Source organism: Hippoglossus stenolepis, chromosome 17 (assembly GCF_022539355.2).
Source record: "Hippoglossus stenolepis isolate QCI-W04-F060 chromosome 17, HSTE1.2, whole genome shotgun sequence".
NCBI classification, from domain to species: Eukaryota; Metazoa; Chordata; class Actinopteri; order Pleuronectiformes; family Pleuronectidae; genus Hippoglossus; species Hippoglossus stenolepis.
In genome coordinates, this window is record NC_061499.1 from 17,813,252 (window position 1) to 17,834,857 (window position 21,606).

Consider the following 21,606-nt stretch of genomic DNA (forward strand, 5'->3'; position numbering starts at 1 on the left):
GTATTAAAAACAGCAGTTCAGTAAATCATTCAAACGTTACACTTGAGCAGTAATAAAGCAAATTAAGTTTCATTTTATGTAAAACATTGACTATAAAATGTTGAACCAGGTAGGATGAACACAAAGTTTTCAAACTTCACTCTGGACCAAAGACTGGTCACAGAGTCCAGCACACAAACAATAAAAAAATTGTAGAACCGTTTGAGGAGGACTCACTAATGACAAGGAATAATTCTGATGTAGCTCCGGAGCATGAACACAGGACAAGAGAACAGTCCATTCCAAACAGGCAGGTTTAGAACGGGCACTCCACTGGTTTAAGTTTGTACTTTGAGCGGTCTAGGGTATTAAAAAAAGGTTTAAAAGTTTAAATGCTATTATTACAGAATGTGAGTGCTGACTCAGCAACCACACTAATTACAATCATTGGTGAAAAGGAACGAGTTTCGCCCACAGCAGCCACAGAACGGCTGTACTGTGAAGCCGAGTTGTGACAAGCGAAAATAATGTGTAGAAGCATGAAGGGCCAGTTCTTCAGGGATAACAACTGTAGCTTGGATAATCTCATCTAATCTTCAGTAGGCTACACAATTTTTAAAAAAACATCATCCTGTCGAAACACACTCAACCATTTATTATTTATACCATATGCTAGATCCCAATGGCATGTGGTTATGATGTGATACCATCAGGATGATTCTTTATGCAAAACACTGACTTTTTTTAATTAAATGAAAAACTGCTGGTATTCACACACTTTCATAACATCTATTCATTTTAGGCTGTAATGGTACAATGAACACACTTGATACTGACAACCACAAAGAGAAGAGGACTCACTAATTCAATCTGATTGACCATGTTCCTGATTTCATCATTTAATAAAAAAACATCTGAAATAATAGAAATGAACCAAGTACCTGTGAGGAGAAACAGAAAATTCCCAGTAGTGAAAAGCAGAAATAAGTTCAAGGTTAATGCCATAAAGCACGGCTTTGACTATTTTTCAGAAACAGGTATCTACCACATTTCTCTTCAAATGAGGCACATATTTAAATGTAATTCTTATTTTGGATTTGTTCAGTGTAATAAAGATGAATTAATTTACTCTTTCACCAATTTGTAATATCCTTTATGTGAAACAGATTGGGGGGGAAAGCATTTTTTACTTTGCTCAGTATTAGAGCAACTATGCATCTAAATTACACCCTGCCTCTGCAGGATTTGCAAGAATTTTGCGAAATGTATTATTAATGATTTATTGAGCTCCTTGTCATTTCCACACATTTCAGCTGATGAGCTGAAAATTGTATTTTACAGTATTGTGCAAATCCACGGATAACTGAATTACTGAATAATGCAAGGTTTTCATTATCTATCGCTCCGACACGAGACAGAACCAAGGAGCAAGCCAGTGACCTGAACAAAGAAAATCAAAATGTGGCATGGGGTTTATATAACAATTAAGACCAACCTCAGCTGCAAAGAAAAGCAGGTCAAATGCAACAGGCTTTGTAATTATGTTTAATCATTAAACAATGAATACAGTTTTTAAAGTGTTAATATTAAGTCATCACATCATCTCTCAAAGGACAAATCAAGTGACGTTAATGCTGATGCATGTTCCTGTCCACTAGGTGACAGTGTCCCCTGCAGAACAAACTGTTAATACAGACAGCGTGGCTGAACGATTTGAACTCGACAAACAGTGTGGTTTCTATTCTTATCAACCTGTTCTCACAGGGAGAGGGAAAAAGAACATGAAGACACTGACTGGGCTCAAGTCCCATTATGAAACAAGGCACATGGAGCAAATCATAGTCTATTAGGCCTGATGGATCTGAAACAATATGTACGATATTTCAGATCAAAATGATTACAGGAGGGCAGGATAAGTGCTTTTGTGTTTTCTGAAGCAATGAGTCACACATTTACAAGTAATTTCAAGCTTTGAACAAAGAAAAGAAGAGATATCCTTTTCAAACCCCTTCAGCAACTCACAATGATCAAATTGATCAAATCAAATTAAGAGATTTTGGGAAAAATATTTAAAAAACCGAACTGAAATTTTTACTTAAATTAGGTCTATAACATAACAAAGAGTGCAAACAGTGAATGGGTCTGATACTTTCTGAAGCCACTGCAGCCTCATCAAACCTGCAAAAATATTGACGTAGATGCCTTACAGTATTTTGCTTAGTGGTACAAACAAGACTCTCTAAAATGGCTATGTAGTATGTATCATGCATATCATTTAAAAAATTTACACAAGAATAACATAATGCAAACTTGTAAAGTTTACTAACTATTTTAGAAATAACAAAGAAAGTTACAACCCAGTACAATGCGAGTGAAAAAAAACAACTCCCATCAAAGGCACTTCGCGCCTACTTTTCATTAGAAATGCACGTCACAGTGTACATTAAAAATGTACAGTACATCACTGATATGATAAGGCACCCCAGTGTAGGCTGTATCAGTTGTCCATCACTAATGCCTGCGTACAACCAGATAAAGAACTGCGTGTGAAACCTCAAGAATTTAAAAACCTTTACACCAATTTTTCATCTGGGCTAAAAATCGCATTGATTACTTATCTATAGCTCTACGCTGAATCCACACCTCAGTGTAGGTCTGCAGTCATGAGATCAAGACAAGACGCCTACAAGATCAACTCCAAAACTGTGTTATCACTGACAGCTCACTCCGTAATGAGCCATGTAGTTCAAATAAAACTGATATTTACCTCCGCAGAGGAGGTTATGTTTTCACCCCCGCCCGTTTGTTTGTTTGTGAGCAGGATTACACAAAAATGACGTGACAGATAACCAAGAATCTGGTGAGAGGATGCAGTATTAGTAAGGGAAGAACCAATCAAATGTTTGTGTAGATCTGGTTCAGGGTGCGAATCCAGAAACCGTTGCGAGATAGGGTGTTTTTTGTTGTTGATTTCTCAGAGAATAATGCATGGATCTTGATGAAAACAAACAGGCAGGTTTAGGGGACTGATATGTATGAGTGAGGGAAATTTGGTGCAGATCCAAATAAAAACACAGATCTAGTGTATTTAGATGTAGTTTTATGAGGGGACTGTTGGGCCTTGTTTGTCTATTAGTTAGCAGGATTATGCAAAGCTACCAGATGTTGGAAGGCTGTGGTCTGGGAAGAACCCTTTAAATTTAGGTCCGAATTAGGGGGCGGATTTTTCACTTTCTTGCACAATATGAGACTCATGGATCTTGATGAAAAAAATCCCAGACATATTGTGGGACTGATGTCTATGAGTGTGTGCAATTTGGTGCTTGATTGTTTAAGAGGACTGTTTGGCCTTGGCCTCTGTGATGGTTTTACTTTAGGCACCTTAATACCAATCAATAATGATTTGAATGCCACAGACTATCTGAGCATGTTCATCTCTTTACAGCCACAGTTTAATTTCTTTATATATGTAACACCATAGTAATGGTTACTTCTTGCAGGATATTGCTCCACGTTGCAAAGCAAGTCTTCTCAAACTGGTTTTCGTGAACATGGCAATAAGTTAAGTGACCTCTTCAGTCACCTGGTGTCAATCCAGTAGAACAGAATTTTGGCAGCTTGATTGTGCAACTGACGAATCTGTGCAAATGATGTGATGCAGTCATGTCAACATCAAGAACGGAGGATGTTTGGACAGATTTCTCGGTATTATCCTGCTGCTCCTGCTCCTTATTTTGGACTTGAAGTGTCCCTTGGCATCGTTGAGCTGTATTTTACAGCTGCAATCAGACACAAGTAGCTCTGCAGTGCAAGTAGTTTATGAGATTCACAATCAGACAGAGTGACATCTTCACTGCCATATGGTGGAATTTATTATGATATTTACAGTGTAATCAGTGTTTTTTTTATTGTTAGCTAATTAAAATGCCTTTTTTGTCCCCTGTCATTTTGTATTTAAAAAGCCTCAGATATGGACGGATCCTTTTTGATCAGCAGTGAATGACGATGATGTTTGACTGGGGATTGAAGAATTTGATGAGGGCTGTCACATCCCACAACCCTAAAGTCTGGCATTTAATTTATAAATTTTGTTTTAGTTGTCTGGTGTCGCACTGAAATACAGAAGTGAACTGCTGTTTAGAATTTGAAATTGTATCTATTCGCATGACCCTTTCAAACGAGGCTGAGGGTGTGTCAATTCGGAGGCTGCATTTAAAGACTGAATACGTCAAAGTGGCCCGAGTGTCCATTTTCGATAGCTCCTTCAAATGCGACCAACAAACGTGTCCTTTCATCTCAGAGAAACTAAGGCTCCAACGGGTGGATCCTTCCTTCCCGGGCCAATCTATCCCAGGATTCAATGTGCTTCGGCGATGAACCATTTTTCAAAGTCATGAAGCGATGCGACATCTGATCATTCAAGTTATCACATGTTGAAAAACCAAGAGCCATTACAACCTTCTTGTGGTGTCCATCTGCAGCGCTGTTGCTAAGCGACAGTTATAGGGGCGGGACAAGCTGATGGCACTGTCAGGGTTTAAGTTAAAGCAGGAGGACCCAAGCTGCAGAGACAAAAACTTGAACTGAAAGTGTCCTTTAATGAGGCAAAAAATCCACAAACCGAAAAGCACCTGGAAACAAGAGGCAGGGCTGACAAAAGTCCTCAAACAGAAAAGCACAAAAAAACTAAAAGTTCATGAACAAAAAAGCACTGGTAAATTAAAGTTCTCAGAAACACAAAAAGGGCAAAAACAGAAAAGGCAAGGGAACACTAGGAGACACAAGGAACTTACAAGAAGGATAGAGGTGGGTGACGTGAGACGGCCATGAAGACGACCACGAACTGACAAAGACAAAGGGAAGCACAGAGACTGGGGGCAGGGGTAATTGGGCACAGGTGAAACACATGAGGAACTGGTGCAGACAATCTCAAGGGCGGGAAACAGGACAAAGACAGGAAGTAAAGGTGGAAAACACACAAGGAGCAGAAACTACTAAATAAAACAGGAAACAGGACTCAGGGAGAAAACATGAATCCAAACACAAAAATAAACACAAGGAGACATCGGAAAAGGCAAAAATAAACAAGGAATCAATAATCAAAATGAAAACACTTCATTTCAGAAGGCAAATAATATAGAATCCATAATCAATGAGTTCAAAGACATAAAAAGACACCGATCACGGAAATCCCCTGTAGGCCAGACCGTCACATTTCGGTTCGGCCTTCCTGATCTACGTGGCCCACGCTGACTGCCTCCTTCACGCCCCGAAGGATGCAGACCCTGAATTGGGACAGAGTTAATGTCTCTCAAGTCCAATAAAGAAATTAAATGGTTGTCCTGTAATTTGGGTACATGAAAAAAAATAGGCTACAATCAAAACTAAACACTATACACAAGAAATGCCAAGATTTGGAATATGAAGTATGTGCCACTTCTCAAAAAAAAAGTCTGAAGACAGAAAATAATGTTGCATTCCTGATGACACAATTGCAGGTGTACTCCTCTTTGTGTTTATTGGCACAACCATAGACTGTATATAAAGGTGGACGACGCGTGTCCACTTCCTCCCTCTACTGAAAAATGTATCCGAAATATCCCGGATACAAACGCTGCCATTTTGCACATTTGGAACCAGAGTCTGCGCAGTAGCTTGACCAATTGTGAGTCAGTCTCAGCTGTCAATCATGACATCGCAACCTGTTTATATATGTCATCAAATAACAATAAAAAAAATTGCACTTGAACAAACAATCAGTGTGATAATAACTACATAAACCATCACGTTTACTTTGGCTTTTTAGATTGGCCCATGTCTCATCCAGTAACATGGAGGAGGCAGGATTTATGACCAATACTGCATCAGGTGGCGATCACGATGCTTTGGCTTCACTTTAGAGGGGCTTTCATGACTTCCCTTTTTAAATACAGTCTATGGTTGGAATGGAACACAAACCAGCCAGCTGCATAACACAACCCGCTGTATCAGAGTGTGCAGATGTGCGTGTGTAGTCGGGGATAGAATAACACTACTTATGTGAAAGCTGAGTGGCAGGCGGAGAGGGGGAGGACAATCCCACTGAGGCATGTTGCAAAGCGATTGTACGTAATATGAAAACGCCCTGAAACAAGTGGCAGTGTTGCTTTAGTCTCGTCTTGACGGTGTGTCAGGGTCTTTTTCTGGGAACAAAGAGAAACCGTGGGTTTGTCAATAGGAGTGACATTTCTCAAACAGTAGGGAAAATCATCATTTAAAGGCCGTCTGTGAGTGTGTGAGGTTCGTCCCACTGCACATAACAGGGTTGGTATCATCTTCAGTGAAACATTTTGATTTTGTGCTTCTCCTCCAGCAGCAAGGTGACGTTGTGTTCGTAACTTCCGTCGTGGATCCCTGTGTGTTGGAAGTGGTTATCCTCCCAATAGTGGTGCCAGTTTCCGTACTGGTCGGCCCCAAATCCAAACACACTGACCTGGAGGAAGCAAGAAACAAAATCCCAGTGTCAAAGCCACGGCAACACGTCATCAGCACAAGCTTGAATTTTATTTATTCATGTGTGGAGTCTGTCCAATTTTCACATCAGTACAGATCCACATGTTTTTGATCTCTTACACAACTCATTATTATTCTGAAACAGCAATCTCATAAAACATGAAGGAAGTTGTCCCTGTATAGTTATTCCACTTCACTGAGGAACTCTTGTTTGTCAAGGTGATGTTATGTATGTACTTCACACTGTAGTTGTTACCTCATCACATATGTGGAGAGCGAGCAGTAAGCTGAGGAAGCCGGTTGAAGGGTAACGTCCGTGACCCTCGAGCCAAGAATCGTAGGCGTATTTGAAAAATGTGGGATTGTAAATTAACACCTGCAAAAGAGTTATAGGAATTTCAGGTATGGTAATTAACAGAGAGAGAAAGACTCATGTTCGTATTCGGAATTTCTTCCATCATTTTACAGTCACATAAATAAATAACTAATGAACTCTCCATATGAAATCAAAAATACAGTGTAGTTTTGCGATAAAGGCTTGGACTGCACCAGCAGCACCATGACTGAAAGGTGGTTGATAGAATGACACTCTTGTTAAGGTGGCATTGGCTTATAAGACTTTTTTTTCTTCAATAATTCTTCAAGGTGAGTCACTTTTGACATGTTTTATGTTGCTGGTTTTACTGGCTGACCACTTCTCACTCCTGTATGATGATTCTTATTAACATGCTGCTGCTGTGGTACCAGTACGCCTAATAGACCACTGTTTGTCAACTCACATAAATATATATGTTGAATTAAACAGATATTATGCCATATTCAAGTTTTGGGATGCTTGTAAGCAGTACACAAGAAGTAAGATGTAGTTATAGCTACAAATGCTAGTGTAGCAAAGCAAAGATGTAATAGCAAAGTGTTTACCTCACAAATATAGCTGCATTCAGATTAAACCAGCATTATACCAGATTATATTTGTCATTGTCTTGTCTGCTTGATTTTCATTTTGAAATAATCTTTTATTTCTATTCATAATTATATTTACATGTTTAGCTGCCCACAAAATAATATATTTACTGTAATTATGAATTAAACACTTAAACACAATTTTTTATGATATTGGAATTGATTTAATCTCTATTAAAAGTTTGAACAGAATAAGAAAATCCCATGATTTTGGCCCATGTGTTTTCTCTTTTGAGACGGCCCCTAACTTCAGCTCCTCAGTAAAGCTTCAATATCTGAACACGAGGCAGAAATAACACCAGTGGAACATCAGTCAAACGTTGTTCCATACTGCACAGCCAATGTGGTGAAAAGTAATGAAAGGTTATTGAGGATGAGTGTCCCTGAATATGTGAAAATTTAACACCAGTTTTACATCTGCAGCCTGCATCATGAAGGTGCTGCCTTGGTTACTGGCAGCTCCTTATTTTCATACAGACAAATCATCACCTGGATTCATCTGGTTCTGATGAAAAAAATCCAGAATATGATGATTATGAGAAAATATTTATTTAATGTGAGTTCTAAACCGATATATGGATGTCTCTTCTTAACCAGTTGGTGGTGAGCGGCGAATATATCACTGCATAAATCATTATTTATTCATACTCAGAAACACAATTTTTCACTCCTAGAGAAGTAGAGTGTTCAACACGTCAGTAACAACTTCCAGTTTTACACACTACATGCTGGCAGCAACATACTGTACCCTAATCAGCAGTGGCATATACAACTACAGAACTGTCCTACGCTGCCAGGAGTGTGTCAGTCTCAAATAGTGACAAATTTTGATGTGCCAACAACATACCCCTTGTGAAAAGCCACTGGTGAAAGAAGAACTCAAATCTTTATCTAGGTAAAAAGTAGAAATAGCAAAGTCTAAAACTCCATTGAAAGTAAAGTTCCAGCACTCAAAATGTTATTATAAATGAAATTAGTATCTGCAAAATGTACGTAAGTGGCAAAAGTAAAAATAGAAATTTTCAGATAATATAAATTAATATTGTAACTTATCATTTTAGTAACTTTGTACACTATTGGTCAGTTTAGATGTTAAGCACCAAATCATGTTAAGTAAGTGCATTTAAAATGTCATTTAAAATAAATTGAGTGCAGTTGACTAAATAACCACAACTACCTCAAAAAGGTGCAAAGTACAGTATATTATACAATATACACATTGGGTGTACAAAGACAAAGACAAACAACCATTCATACCCACATTCACACCTAAAGTCAATATAGAGTCTCCAATAAACCTAATCCCAATCTGCATTTCCTTGGACTATGGGAGGAGCCTGGAGAAAACCCATGCAAACACAGGGAGAACATGCAAACTGATGCTAAGGTGCCACTGTGCCACCCAGTATATCATGTTTTAATGTAATTGATGGAAATAAAAAATAGTATCCAAACAAAATGAATGTTATGTTCAATTAAAAACATTTAATATATATATAGATATGTGTGTGTGTGCCTTTGCAAAACCTACCTTATCTCTGTTTGCTTTTATCCTGGAAACAACAGGTGCATAGGTGCTGTAACACAAAAAAACACCAGGGACTCAAAATCTTGGCTTTAACTACTTAAAAAAAATCTCTGAAATATTGAGCTGAACACAGATCTGCTTGTTTTATCTCCTGTTACTGGTACCACATCTACAGTGGACGTACTGAGGACATGTCTAAACATAAGTGTCCAGTGTCAGGAACATAAGGAAAGCTGATTGCATCATGGGCAGAGTCTTGAGGGCACAGCACAGGAGCCGGATACAGAGGAAGCACTACATGCTACATGCTTGTGTGTTTACCGTGACAATTTAAAGATTTAACAAATCTCATTCATCTGAAAAAGTATAAATTCAAACATGCAAATATCCACAGGATGCCTGTGCACAATTAATTGACAAAAGTAAAAGGATAGCATACTAATGAGTGAGATGAAAAAGACTGATTGCATAGTTAGACACAATCCCGACAAATGCTTCCAATTAAAGCAAGGGTTTATCGAGGCTATTGCCTCTGCAGCAATGTGTCTAATTTAAATTCAGAGATTTTTCAGACTGGTCTAACACTGATTGGAATTCTGCGCTGTGCGATCCAACCAGTTCCTTGAAGATTTGTGTAAGATGACATGGAAAGTACGTGTGTAGCTAGCATCTGGTATGTTGCAGAACACATCATCGACCCCAATGTTAAAAAAACTACACCCTACAACTCACACAGGCTTGATGCTCTCACAGGAGAGAACTAAAATTCCAGGAGTGTTGCTATTTAAAGTCGGAGGTGTGAATTTGTGTTGAATACAGCTCCTCTTGTGTCCTTTCACATAGAGCCCCATTCTATTCAACAAGACTATAAAATAAAAATACAGAACAATACAGTGAAGATCTAATGGCTGCCGCGGCGGTGCTGACAGCACCACCAGTAAAGGGAAATTTAATGACGCAGAATGATTGCTTTGGCAGGGTTGAAAGGCAACTGCACATTTACAGGAAACATTTGTTTGGATTTACTCGTCCTTCCACCACCAAACATGGGGTGTTTGAGTTATTGGCAGCTGCGTTCATTGGCGGAGGCTTCATCTTTTCCCCCTGGTTGTCCAGTAATCAAGCTAATGTTTACGGGTCATTGAGAATGAAGCGGCTGAAGGTGAAATTTACCGGAAGATTAAAACTGAGTGATTATCCTTGTTATGGCAATCTGACAAATAGGAAGAGTGAGCGAGTGTGATTGTTGCCGCAGTCTGGTTTTTTAAAAAATGTAAATGAATGTGGGAGGGCAAACACATGCACAATGCATCATAATATATTCACAACTTTTACATTTCGAGGACACTAAAAGCTTTTGAACCCTGGTTTCGTTGATAAACGGGCTGGGAAATGAAGCGTCTCAGCTCCACACAATGAGAGCACGTTTATAACTTTTAGTTTTTCTCAATAATGATATTCAAGGGAGAAATAATTACAGAGAAATAAAACACAAGAGATCCTCTTCGAATGTCGAGTTTTTAGTATTATGGTCACGACGGGGGCAGTGCTGTTTTAAACACAACATTGAAATGTTATCTCCTTATTATGTTCACATTATAAATTAGCTGCTAAATGTTTTGCTATGTTCACCAGCCAACCTAACTCAGCCCTTCCTATTACTGCTATTATACCAAATTCACCTAAAGTGAAATTGGGGGAAATGAAGTGGAAATACCAGCTAAAGGAGGAACAAGAGGAGGATTGTTTTCAACATACAATTTCTTTTACTCCATAAACGTTACATTTCGGGGCTAACGACTCCTCAGGCAATAGGTCAAGCTGGCAGTGATCGCCCACTGCTGGATCAGGACACGAACGACTTCTGACAGTCTGATGTACCTCTAGACTGAATATTTTGAATTCAAATTGGTCACTACAAGTTGAATATGAACTTCCCCCCCCCCACGTTCAAATTAATGTTTGAATTTCAAATAAAAAGTGTGAGGCCTGCCCGTCAAACAACCTGGAGGGGACGTTCTCCCTATATAAGAAATTCTCTGCTCACATACAGTGGCTTTATCAGAATGTTCTGTTTTTATAAAGGTTAAAACAGCTGTTTTCTGTGGAGATTCCTGCTACAAGCAACAGCTTCTCCACTACACATAGTCATTGTGAACATAAAATATTGATTGTAGCAGCTTCTGACATTTGATAAGTACACTCACTGTTTAATGGTGCCTGTGGTGAGGGCACTAATGATCCACTGAAGATCCAGAGTCTTGAAAGGGATCAGAACTAGTCTGGTGTTGTTGTCCAGGTCTATGGCGCTCTCTGGATACATGACATGATGAGTTGTTCTGGTTCCCACATCCTCCTCAAAGCCACTGGTGGGAGCCTGGTTCATTCTGCAAGGAGAGTTTTGTTTCTGAGTTATTTTCCTCTCATCTTTACTTTTCTACCTGTGCAATTTTCAGGGCAGCTCAAATTCACCCACATGTAACAAAGATGGGAAATCACTGGATTTTGTATGAAAATCACCATAGTGTTTAATTTGATACCTTTGTGATACAGAAATGCAAAATAAGCATCGTCACTATATTGAGAGACAAAAATGAAAGAAAGTCTGAAAAAAAAGCACATCCCCAATTTTACCACATTTCACACATCCAAACAGCAAACAAGCTGCGTCAATTCAAAGCCCAGGAGTTCCTGTTTGGCAAGCCAGATGAGCGGGTCCCCGTTATTATGTCCAAAAACACTCAATCTGCAGCGGTAATTGGTGGGAACATGGCAGTTGGTTTCCTGAGTGGAGGGAGGTGACATAGAGAGGAGACATCATGAAGCTGATTCCCCCCTTCCCGATGCATCACCTGGTTGGGCGCTCGGGTCTGAGCAATATTGTCTTCCTCATTACTGACTCTGAGTTGACGGCTATATAACAACTTGACGTTTCCAGCCTGAGCCTGCCAGGACTCATAACGGCCTCCTGCAAGAACTATTTTATTTCTAGGCCTTATTTTACACTTACAGTTTTTTTTAATTTTCGTATCTCAACGCTTAAATCTATAAATCACAGCCTCTTGTGTTTAAAGACATTACTATGAAGTTGCACATTGGGAAATAACTTTGAAAGCCTGGAAGTTGGCACAGTTAAATGAAACATAAAAAGATATAATGATCAACTTTCCCCACCGTCTCTCCTTTGTGCAACTTATATATGTTTAACTACAGCTTTAGTTATTTTATTGATATTAATATGAAATGTATTGTTTTTTTATCACTTATGTCAATTTTAATTGAAAACATAATAATTCACATTTTGTTTTTGAAACCTGCGTTAACATATGCAGGTTTACTAAACACCTGGCTCTAAAGATAGAATGTGTGGCTCACAGCTCCCAAGTTGTAGACAACGTGCTAAGCAGCTGGTGCAGAAAAGACTATTTAATATTGTCCAGGCTCACTTGTGGTCATTTGTGGTTGGTTGGCAGGTAAGAACAGACAGAGGTAATCCAAAACTAAAAATTCAGGCAGCAAAACAGGCAAAAAGGAAGTGAAGGAACTGAGCAGGAATAGAGGCGAACAACAGAGAACCGAGGAAAACAGAAGTGACAAAGTAGACTGTGAGCGACGGGACACACAAGGGAGGCAGGGATAATTGGGCACAAGTGAAACATATAAGGGCGGGACAGACATTCACTTAAGTGGGAAACCGGACAAAGACAGGATGTAAAGCCAAACTAAGTTCAAGCAACAGCGTTTCAGGAAGTCCACAAAGTCTTTCCAGAGTCCCTTTAATGGCAGATCCTAACATAGATGCTCTTTTGTGTTCACCTAGTTGCTCCTAACTGCTGCTCCTGGGAACAAATTAGATCGGAGCAGTGATAGTGAAACTAAATGGTAAAGCTGAGTGCTAAACCAAAGAGCTGGAAGTTGGTAAAACGCTCTGCGGAGAGCAGGCAAATTGTATATTGGTCTTTCATTGACCTTTCATAGTCAAATCCTAAAGACCTAATAAAAGCTAGAATTACCACCCTGGGGTTGCATGCTTCGCCAACCAGTGCAGTTTCAGTCTACATACAAGCTTTTTCAGACTCATATGATGTCACCTCGACCTTTGACTTTTGAAATCTAATCAGTCCAAGTGATTACTGGTCAAAATGTGACGAAATTCCCTGAAGGACGACTTGAGACATCATCTTCAAGTCCACTGTGACCTTTGGCCGAACAAATCATGGCTCCGACCGAGTGTCTGGGAGAAGAACGTATTGGCAAGAGGTTTTTTATGGTGCAGTATCTCAGCGGAAAAGAACAGATTTTGACAGGCCTACATTGGGGGGCAGCTACATCATCTGGGGGTTTAAGAATTGCTGGATAAATGGATCCTCGCCATCCACAGCAAATGAAAAAGTATGGCAGCGAGGGCAGAGGACCGTCATGCCACCTATCAAACAATGCGATGTGAGGAGTTTGTCACCACCACAGCACATTTAGAGGGAGACTTGAGAGTTCATCTTCAAGAGGCCAAAAACATGTTTCGTGAGGCCACTGTGACCTTTGACCACCCAAATCTTAACAGTTAATCCAGTGAGTCTACATGAACATTGGAGCCAAATTTGATAGGATTCTCTCGAGGCATTCTAAAGATAAAGTATCCACGAGGCACAGTGGCTTTGACCTTTGTCCTCCAAATTCTAATCCGGTCATCCTTTCAAATGAACATTTCTACCAGATTTGCAGCAATTGTGATTTGTAAGGTCACAGTGACCTTTGATCTATGACATTTGATCACACATTTCTAATCAGTTCCTTCGCGAATCCGAGTGAATGCTTGTACTAAATTGGAAGGAACTCTGTCACGGTGTTCTTGAGATATCAAGTTGACAAGTAAAAAAAAAAATTTAACTGAAGGTTGAATTGATAATAAATAATTCCAATAACACGAGTAAAGGAATGATTCACCGCTGTTCTGCAACAATTAACAACAGCAATGCTACAGCACTGAAATGGATGGAAGGCCTGTTAGTCCCAGAGCAAACAAATGCTGTGCCACAAGTAGCAAAGCTGCTGCATCAGATGTGTCTGTGGTTATTATGGTCACAACACTGATTGTTATGATACTGGATCATCAGTGGTAGCATTGTGCGAGAGCAGGAAGTGCTTTACAGAATAGAATATATTGTGTATCTCATATTGGCACATCTACAGCACACTTCACAGCAGACGTGGAGAGAAGGAGGAGAAAGAGCAATTGTTCTTGCCGTTTAAGTACTTTAAGTACTAAGAACTGCTTCTTCTGTCAACTTTCCAGGGAAGTGCAGCCAGCTTTTTGTTACTGCTGGATGCCGCTTTGCAAGATGAGCACGCTCGTCGAAGCCACACAGATTCATGGCTCCGACCGAGCTGAAAGTGCAATGTCTGGGAGAAGAAAATATTGGCAAGAGGTTTTTTATGGTGCAGTATCTCAGCGGAAAAAGAACAGATTTTGACAGGCCTACATTGGGGGGGGGTTCCTCCCTTAATGGTAGCTACATCATCTGGGGGTTTAAGAATTGCTGGGCAAATGGATCCTCGCCATCCACAGCAAATGAAAAAGTATGGCAGCGAGGGCAGAGGAACGTCATGCCACCTATCAAACAGTGCGATGTGAGGAGTTTGTCACCACCGCAGCACATTCAGAGACACTGATTTACTGTAACAGCACATTACCGCTGCTATTACACATATATTATAACAATCCTTGCCCCACAAGGCACTCCCCTACATCCTCATTCATAACAGGCATATGTCAGTGATCAAATTCCACAGTTATGTAAGTGTACAACTACAGGAATTTTTGACAGCACATAATGTTCCCCTCAACATACAACAACAGCCTTATTGTCTTCTTCTAGTCACATATTTCTGTTTTCCACAAATGAGGTTGTGGAGAGCAGAACTTACTTCTTGTTTTTTTGATACTCACTTCCTCGGAAGTTCTTCTCTAAGTTATATAAGAGTGTATGGTTGGCTCTTGCCATCAACCCACTGCAGGGGGTAATGCTACAATAAGGCAAGTCTGTAAGGGCACTCGAGAAGTTAAGTTGTTAAGTGGATTCTGTGAGCCGCGCATTCACTTAATCTTGTGGGGGCGTGTGGTGTCAACCGCCCTAAGGAGGCGACTATTTCAGATTGGTCTAATCAATATTCAGCTTCTGCTCCAGCTACCCCCCCCTTGGCAATGGAAATTTGTACCAGATGGACTTGAAACAAACTGGAGCAGATGTACTGAGCGCTTGAAAAGCCCATTTCTCCGAACCACAATGCTCTGCCCTGGGCTTTTTACCAGGAGTACACAAAACGACTCAGGTAACATAGGTGCCATGTGAAAGTTAATGAGAGATTTAAGTGGAATAATTAGAACCAATATTTTGTCAAATGTCATATAGAGATTTAGCTGTGATTCTCTGTGATACTAGATTTGCAGAATCCTATTAGAGGGAGACAAGAACAAGTCTGTAACCCTCCCTCTCTCTGGAGAAAGCATGAAGAAAGATGACTCACTTTCAGTGGAAGAGTGAAATTCAGGGTGCAGGCCTTTTTGCACATGACAGATATCATGACGAGTGATTTTCAGCAGAATTTTATGGGCCCTGCAAGTATTAAGTGCCAGCACTTTAAGCATCAATCAACTTCATTCAATGTAAGTGACTCTTAAAGCTCAAATATACAAGTCAGGTTCAAATGTGCTACAGCGCATTAGACTCCTGTAAATGTTTTTTAAATTTTTTTAGAGTTTTTAATTTTTTACTGCAAGCAGGAGAATTCTTATGTCTGTATTTTCAGATGCAGTTCGATCACAGGTGCACTTTTGACCTCAGTGTATGAAAAGAACCTGCATCAGATCAGATGGACTGCACTAATAAAAAAAACAACATCAGTGACTTCACCTCAGACAGAAAACAAGAAACACCCATCAATGAAACATCACTGCTGCAGATGTTTTAACATTTCATTAGATTTTACATGAATTTATGACTCTTCTGTTTCCTGTCATTCTTGTGCGAGCTGCTGTAAAGATCAGAATCAATTGTGTCAGATATCGATTATTTAGTCTTTGTGTCAAATGTTCTTTTTGTTACCTTCGACATGAAGGTTATGTTTTCATTGCTGTTTACCTGTGAGCAGGATTATGCAAAGACTACGAAACCAATTTTATTGAAACTTGGTGGAAAGGTGTGGGAGAACCCAATACATTTTGGATCAGATTCGATAAATGATTTATTTTTTCACTCTTAAACATTGCGAGACAGGGTGTTTTTTCAAAATTTTTGTGATTTTCTCAAGATGTAATCCAGGGATCTTCATCGACAAATCAGACATGTTTATAAACTGATATCCTTGAGTGCGTACAATTTGGTGCAGCTTGATCCAATTAAAGGGGATTGTGGCGTAGAGATAATATTTTCAGATGGGCCTGCAACTTAAGAAAAGCAGTGATAGTTCTACTTTGCAACAATCTGCAAAACATTGCTTATACAACAGAGCTCCAGTCTCTTAAGGCTGCACACTGCGGTTTAGACAACACACCATTTTCTGCCCTGCAGAGCCAGCTGCAGATCAGCTGCAAAGTGCAAATCACTGTATAGTAATAATTTTTACCCTGCACACACAGTATGTATTGATGCTCATCAAATTGCACAGTTGCAAAGTGGTATCTAAACATAAACCCTACCAGCAGAGAAGATGTGAACAACAATAATACGTAAGCAGAGGTTCTGTATGTGGGAACCATAGCAACATGTTTTTTTTCCCATTGGCTTTCTATAGCTTGTTTTAATAGCTAACATAGGTTTTATATTGAATTATTTTCTTGTGTAGTTTTTGATGATAAAAGGTATTTAGATCAAAGTTGGCTTGGTGGGCCAGTGAGTAATGTGGGCCGGTTCAGTCTCATCTCAGTCAAAAGAAACTGCATTTATTTAATTAAAACTGAAGATATTTTAGTCTTTTGAAAATGAAAGAAATGGGAGATATTGTCTTCTTACATAGATCAAAATGAACTGAGTAACAAAAGGTGATGATCGCTGTGAAAAGCTGTTCCTATCGGTGGAAACATTACACACAAACACACACATGCACACACACACGCGCACACGCACACGCACACACACACACAGGAAATCAGCTACCATGAACGGTAAATGTCAAGCTGAATAATTGACGTCAAAACAAATGGCAATGCAGTCTGATTATCCGACTATTGATCAGTGGGTCCAGGTTGTAAGATTCTGTCAGCGTTGGTTAACCATTTGACAAGAAAACTAGACAACTAGTGTTTATGTCTTTATATTGTTTGTCAGTTTTGCCATTAAAACATTAACTTGATCAGAATGGGACTTAGGCCAACATTTCTGTTACAGTCGGGTTTGCTCTATTATTTCATACCTGTGAAGTTTTCTCTCTTGGAATGACGTCTTTTGTCCCCCTTCCTCTTCAAACGGGAGGAAAGTGAAACTGTTATACTCCTAAATGATTAATGTCATCTTTAATGTCAGGGCTGTTTGCCTACCAGAACGCTGTTGGATATTGTTGGTCTACTTATTATTCATTTGTCCTCAAAAGACTGCGAGCCAAGAACCACGACATTCCATAACACGGCCCCGTGCTTCAAGGTGCATCCAGATCATGCAGCATGTAACAACCAACTAACACTTTAAAGGTCAGAGGTATTTCAGTCCTGTCTCATGCCGTCACATTCTCACCAGTTCTCTGCTGCTACCACTTCCTTTGTAAGCTTGAATGTGTTTCTCCAAATGCCTATGCTGACTGTTTCTGGCTGATGATGAGGAATTTACAGTGGATACATTTTTATCAGGGTTCAGGATGAGGAGGATGACCACATGAGATGAAGGCATGGAGTCTCAGGTTTGGCTCTTTGATATTAACAGGACTAGTGCAATGCCTGTTGTAAACCTTTGGTCTGTGTTAATGCTCCGGAGCTACTTCAGAATTGTTCCTTGTCATTAGTGAGTCCTCTTCGAGCAGTTCTACAATATACTGTCAACTCTTAGTGTTTCTGTGCTGGACGTTGGGTGCAGAGCTTTTCATAAACAGTTTATGGTGCAGAGTGAAGTTAGAAAAATCTGCGTTCATCCTACCTGGTTTATCTGCAATGAAGATTTTATATTCAATGTTTTTCATAAAATGAAACTGAATTTGCTTTATTACTGTTCATGTGTTTGGCTTGTATATAAGGATGAAAGACAGATTGTTTGATTCATTACATGTTGGCTAATTCAGAGGTCTGTTAAGCAATCGACACACATCATCAGACCCAAGTTCACAACTTTTCAAAATAAAAGCTCTGTAATTCAGCTCAATACTCGCTTTACTTTGGAGACAAATGCTAAACAGAAAATGATTCAATGTGATGTATCCATGATGGAGATCAACACCTGTGCTGTGTGTCAGGTAAAATAAAAATAATGAATTTATCAAAATTGACACTACACTTCCGAGGAGCACTAATGAATATACCAAGTGTGAAATCGAAAAAATGAATGGTTAGGTGCATTCAACATACAGACAAAGACACAGACAGAGGTTTGTGGAATTAGTAGGTAGATGAATAATAAAGTGGGTGAGTGTGCTGAGTGTTGTTGTGGTACTCTGTAAGGTAAATCCGTTGTCCTAGAACCACAGCTTTCATTACCCACCCTCTATGGATGTGGACAGATGTAATACCAACAGCAGAATTAGAGAAAGGTTGTTTCATATACTGCAAGCCTTGTACAGCAGGATGTTTCAATCGATTCTTGATCTAATTGGTATCCAGTGAAGAGTTGGAGGAGTAAACTCAGTGCAGGTTAAGCCAACAACAGTGAATCCTTCTTGCTGACCGGCTGATTCCTTCTAATTAAGCTCACTAGTGCAAACCTCACATATGCCTTAAAGGAGCCCTCATCTGGTGTGTTTTGGGAAAATATAACGAGGGCTCACACTCATTAAAAGAGCACTAACGAGTGCTTGCTCATCAGTCATTAGGCATTCACTTATAAAGTAGAGTTGTGGTTAGGAATGGACACAGTTTTTCGTTGACATTTTGGGTGCACTCACCTTTGGGTTTCGCTTTCAATCTAGAATTACCGCCTGTGTTTGTAACTCTCTGCCTACAAGTGCAGTTTCAGTCCCATTAGGTGTTCCTGAAATGTTGCGTTTACAATTAAATGAGGTCACCATTAATCTTTAAGTCCAAATGACAACTGATCTAAATTCAAAGAAATTCCCTAAAGGCAGATTTGAGGCCCAAAACATGTTTTGTGAGGCCTTCACCACGACCATAGAGATTTGACCACCTAAATCTGATCAGTTATTCAGTGAGTCGAAGCAAAAAATGTGTTTTCAGAGGTCACAACGACCTCTGACTTTTGACCACCTAAATAAAATTAGTTAATCTTTGAGTTCGACTGAATATTTGTACCAAAACAGATTCACTTAAGGTGTTCTTGAGATATCGTGTTCACTAGAATGGGATAGATGCCTCTGGCCATTGGCTGTCGCCGCTGCAGAAGCATAAACAGTAATTTATTCAATATGGCTAAACTGGGGTTTCCTTCTGACAGTTTGTGCTTTTTGTAGGGATGTCTCGATCAACTTTTCTGGTCCCAGTTTGAGACATTGGGTGTTTGCAGATACTGATCTGATGATGGGATTTACTCAAATCTTGATTAATTATGTATCTGACTCACTGAAACAACAGCTGTAGCACATTTAGTCTGATGCACCTACTTTATCCAAATTCTCAACTGGTTCAAAATGATTTTGTTTAGGAGGTTTAATTGATAAATAAATAAAAAATATTTGCGTGAGTACAGACACCAGCTGCTGAGGACTTTTACCAGACAACAGACTCATGAAATTGACAATAATTAGCCATACGATCTGCTGCGGGCAAAGCTTGTCATTATAATCCAGTGGAAGTGACGACCAGAGGTGGCTGAAAATACTAAACAGCTGCTTACCTATATGAGTGTTTGGTACACTGCTATTTGCCAATGGCGATTAGTGTCGGATTTTGCTAAATCCATGTATTTTGCCAACCTCAGTGTCTTAGGTGTGGGTCACTCACCCCTCACATACACTGATTTTTACTTGTTTATGCAGCAGGATGCAGCACCGTGGAGCCCGACTGTTGTAAAGGAGAGCTGTGCTGCAACACTAACAGGCTGCAGGTGGACAAAACACAGCAGAGCAGTCAGGAAATAAGTCGTTACCGTTCCATTAAAAAATGCCTGGAGTGACCCAGATTCTGATCCCTATCTTCATTATTTTGCCATGTTGAGCTGACTTGTTGCTAGGGAGCTGTGTCGCCAGTAAAAGCAGGGATTATTGCCAAAACTACTCAAAAAGCCATATGGCCCAGTTTAATTATATTTTTCATGAACAAAGAGTGGATTTTTTAAAATTCTGTGCTAACTAAAAATCCATCAGGCTAATGATGCAAATCGGCCAAAATTACTAATGCCAGCAGTTTAAGCTGAAGTTAGATTCATAGTTGTGCATTAGTGGCGTAGATACAGACACTGACGCTGGAGCGGCTTTTCATAAATGTAACTTTGTGTTAGAGCTGGGGCAGCTACAGAGATATAACATGGATACGGCAAAAACTGAGATTTGCCTGTTTGGGCTTCTTGTGTTGTTTCCTTTTTTTCAAACCCTGTTGGAAATTCTTGATAGTAAAGGCCCAGTTTCCTCCTTCTCCAGCAAAGGCATTTCTACTGCAAACTGCACCCATCCCTCTAACAAAACATATACAGCGACTGCACGACAGCACAGAATAGTACCCTCCTGTCACAAAGAAAACATGAGAATGTCAATTCAGCTCCTGTGGGGAATGATATTATAGCACGATATACTGTCTGATCATGTATGATACAGCCGCTCAGTGATACTGTGGTACGATCAACAGGGGACCTCGAACTGAGCTATGAATCAAAACCTTCACTGTAGGTACAGTATATATCCATACCTCTTAGGTTTTGGTTTACACCACCTCTTCTAGGGATACACCTGACGTCTATACTACTCCAAAGGTTTAGAGCCGCTACAACTAAAAGTTTGGAAACACTGCTGGCCCCATTTCAGTTTGAAAACTGTGGGGCTGCGTTTCAGTCTGGAAAGGGCAGAAACTGGGATGTAGACACTCTAGTATTAGCTTCTTCAACCAGTTTAGAACACAACATGAATATCAAATACAAGCGTTGCTGACCCTGTTGTTTTTGCTGTTATCGCTGCTGCACTTAACTTATCAAAGCCAATTTAATTTCCTGCAAAATGAGACACTCACTGACTCTGATGTTCGGGTTTCTATTATGTATTTCTGTTTCAGTCCATGTAGCTTGAAAAAAAAAAAACAATAATTTGAATTCATAGCAGAAAATGAACATTTGATGGATGGTCTTTGTTTCCTACGGTGCCCCGGTGACACATTTGTAGTGTAGGTAGCCCGAGAGGCAATCAAGCTCCTGAACTCCATTGCTCTTTGTGGCACAATAACAAATAGGTTCACTGAGCAAAGGGCAGGTATGATTGCGGAATGGACTGGAAACAAAAGAAAATAACGTCTTATTAAGAAACTCTTATGTTTAGTTGAAAGTCCCGCTCCCACTGTGCTTTTCTAA

The 21,606-nt window shown here is 39.7% G+C and overlaps 1 protein-coding gene across 3 annotated transcripts in view; it reads right to left on the reverse strand.

The window, feature by feature from the left end:
• Positions 1 to 1,508: 1,508 nt before the first annotated feature.
• LOC118125268 (CMP-N-acetylneuraminate-beta-galactosamide-alpha-2,3-sialyltransferase 1) overlaps positions 1,509 to 21,606 on the reverse strand; it is a 68,177-nt gene continuing 48,079 nt past the window's right edge. For all 3 annotated transcript variants that reach the window (XM_035183702.2, XM_035183703.2, XM_035183701.2), the window contains exons 4-7: positions 11,170 to 11,349; positions 8,966 to 9,011; positions 6,728 to 6,847; positions 1,509 to 6,451 (exon numbers count right to left, since the gene is read on the reverse strand). In XM_035183702.2, coding sequence (XP_035039593.1) covers positions 6,296 to 6,451; positions 6,728 to 6,847; positions 8,966 to 9,011; positions 11,170 to 11,349 — 502 coding nt within the window. In that variant the 3' untranslated portion in view covers positions 1,509 to 6,295. The remainder of the gene's footprint in view (positions 6,452 to 6,727; positions 6,848 to 8,965; positions 9,012 to 11,169; positions 11,350 to 21,606) is intronic.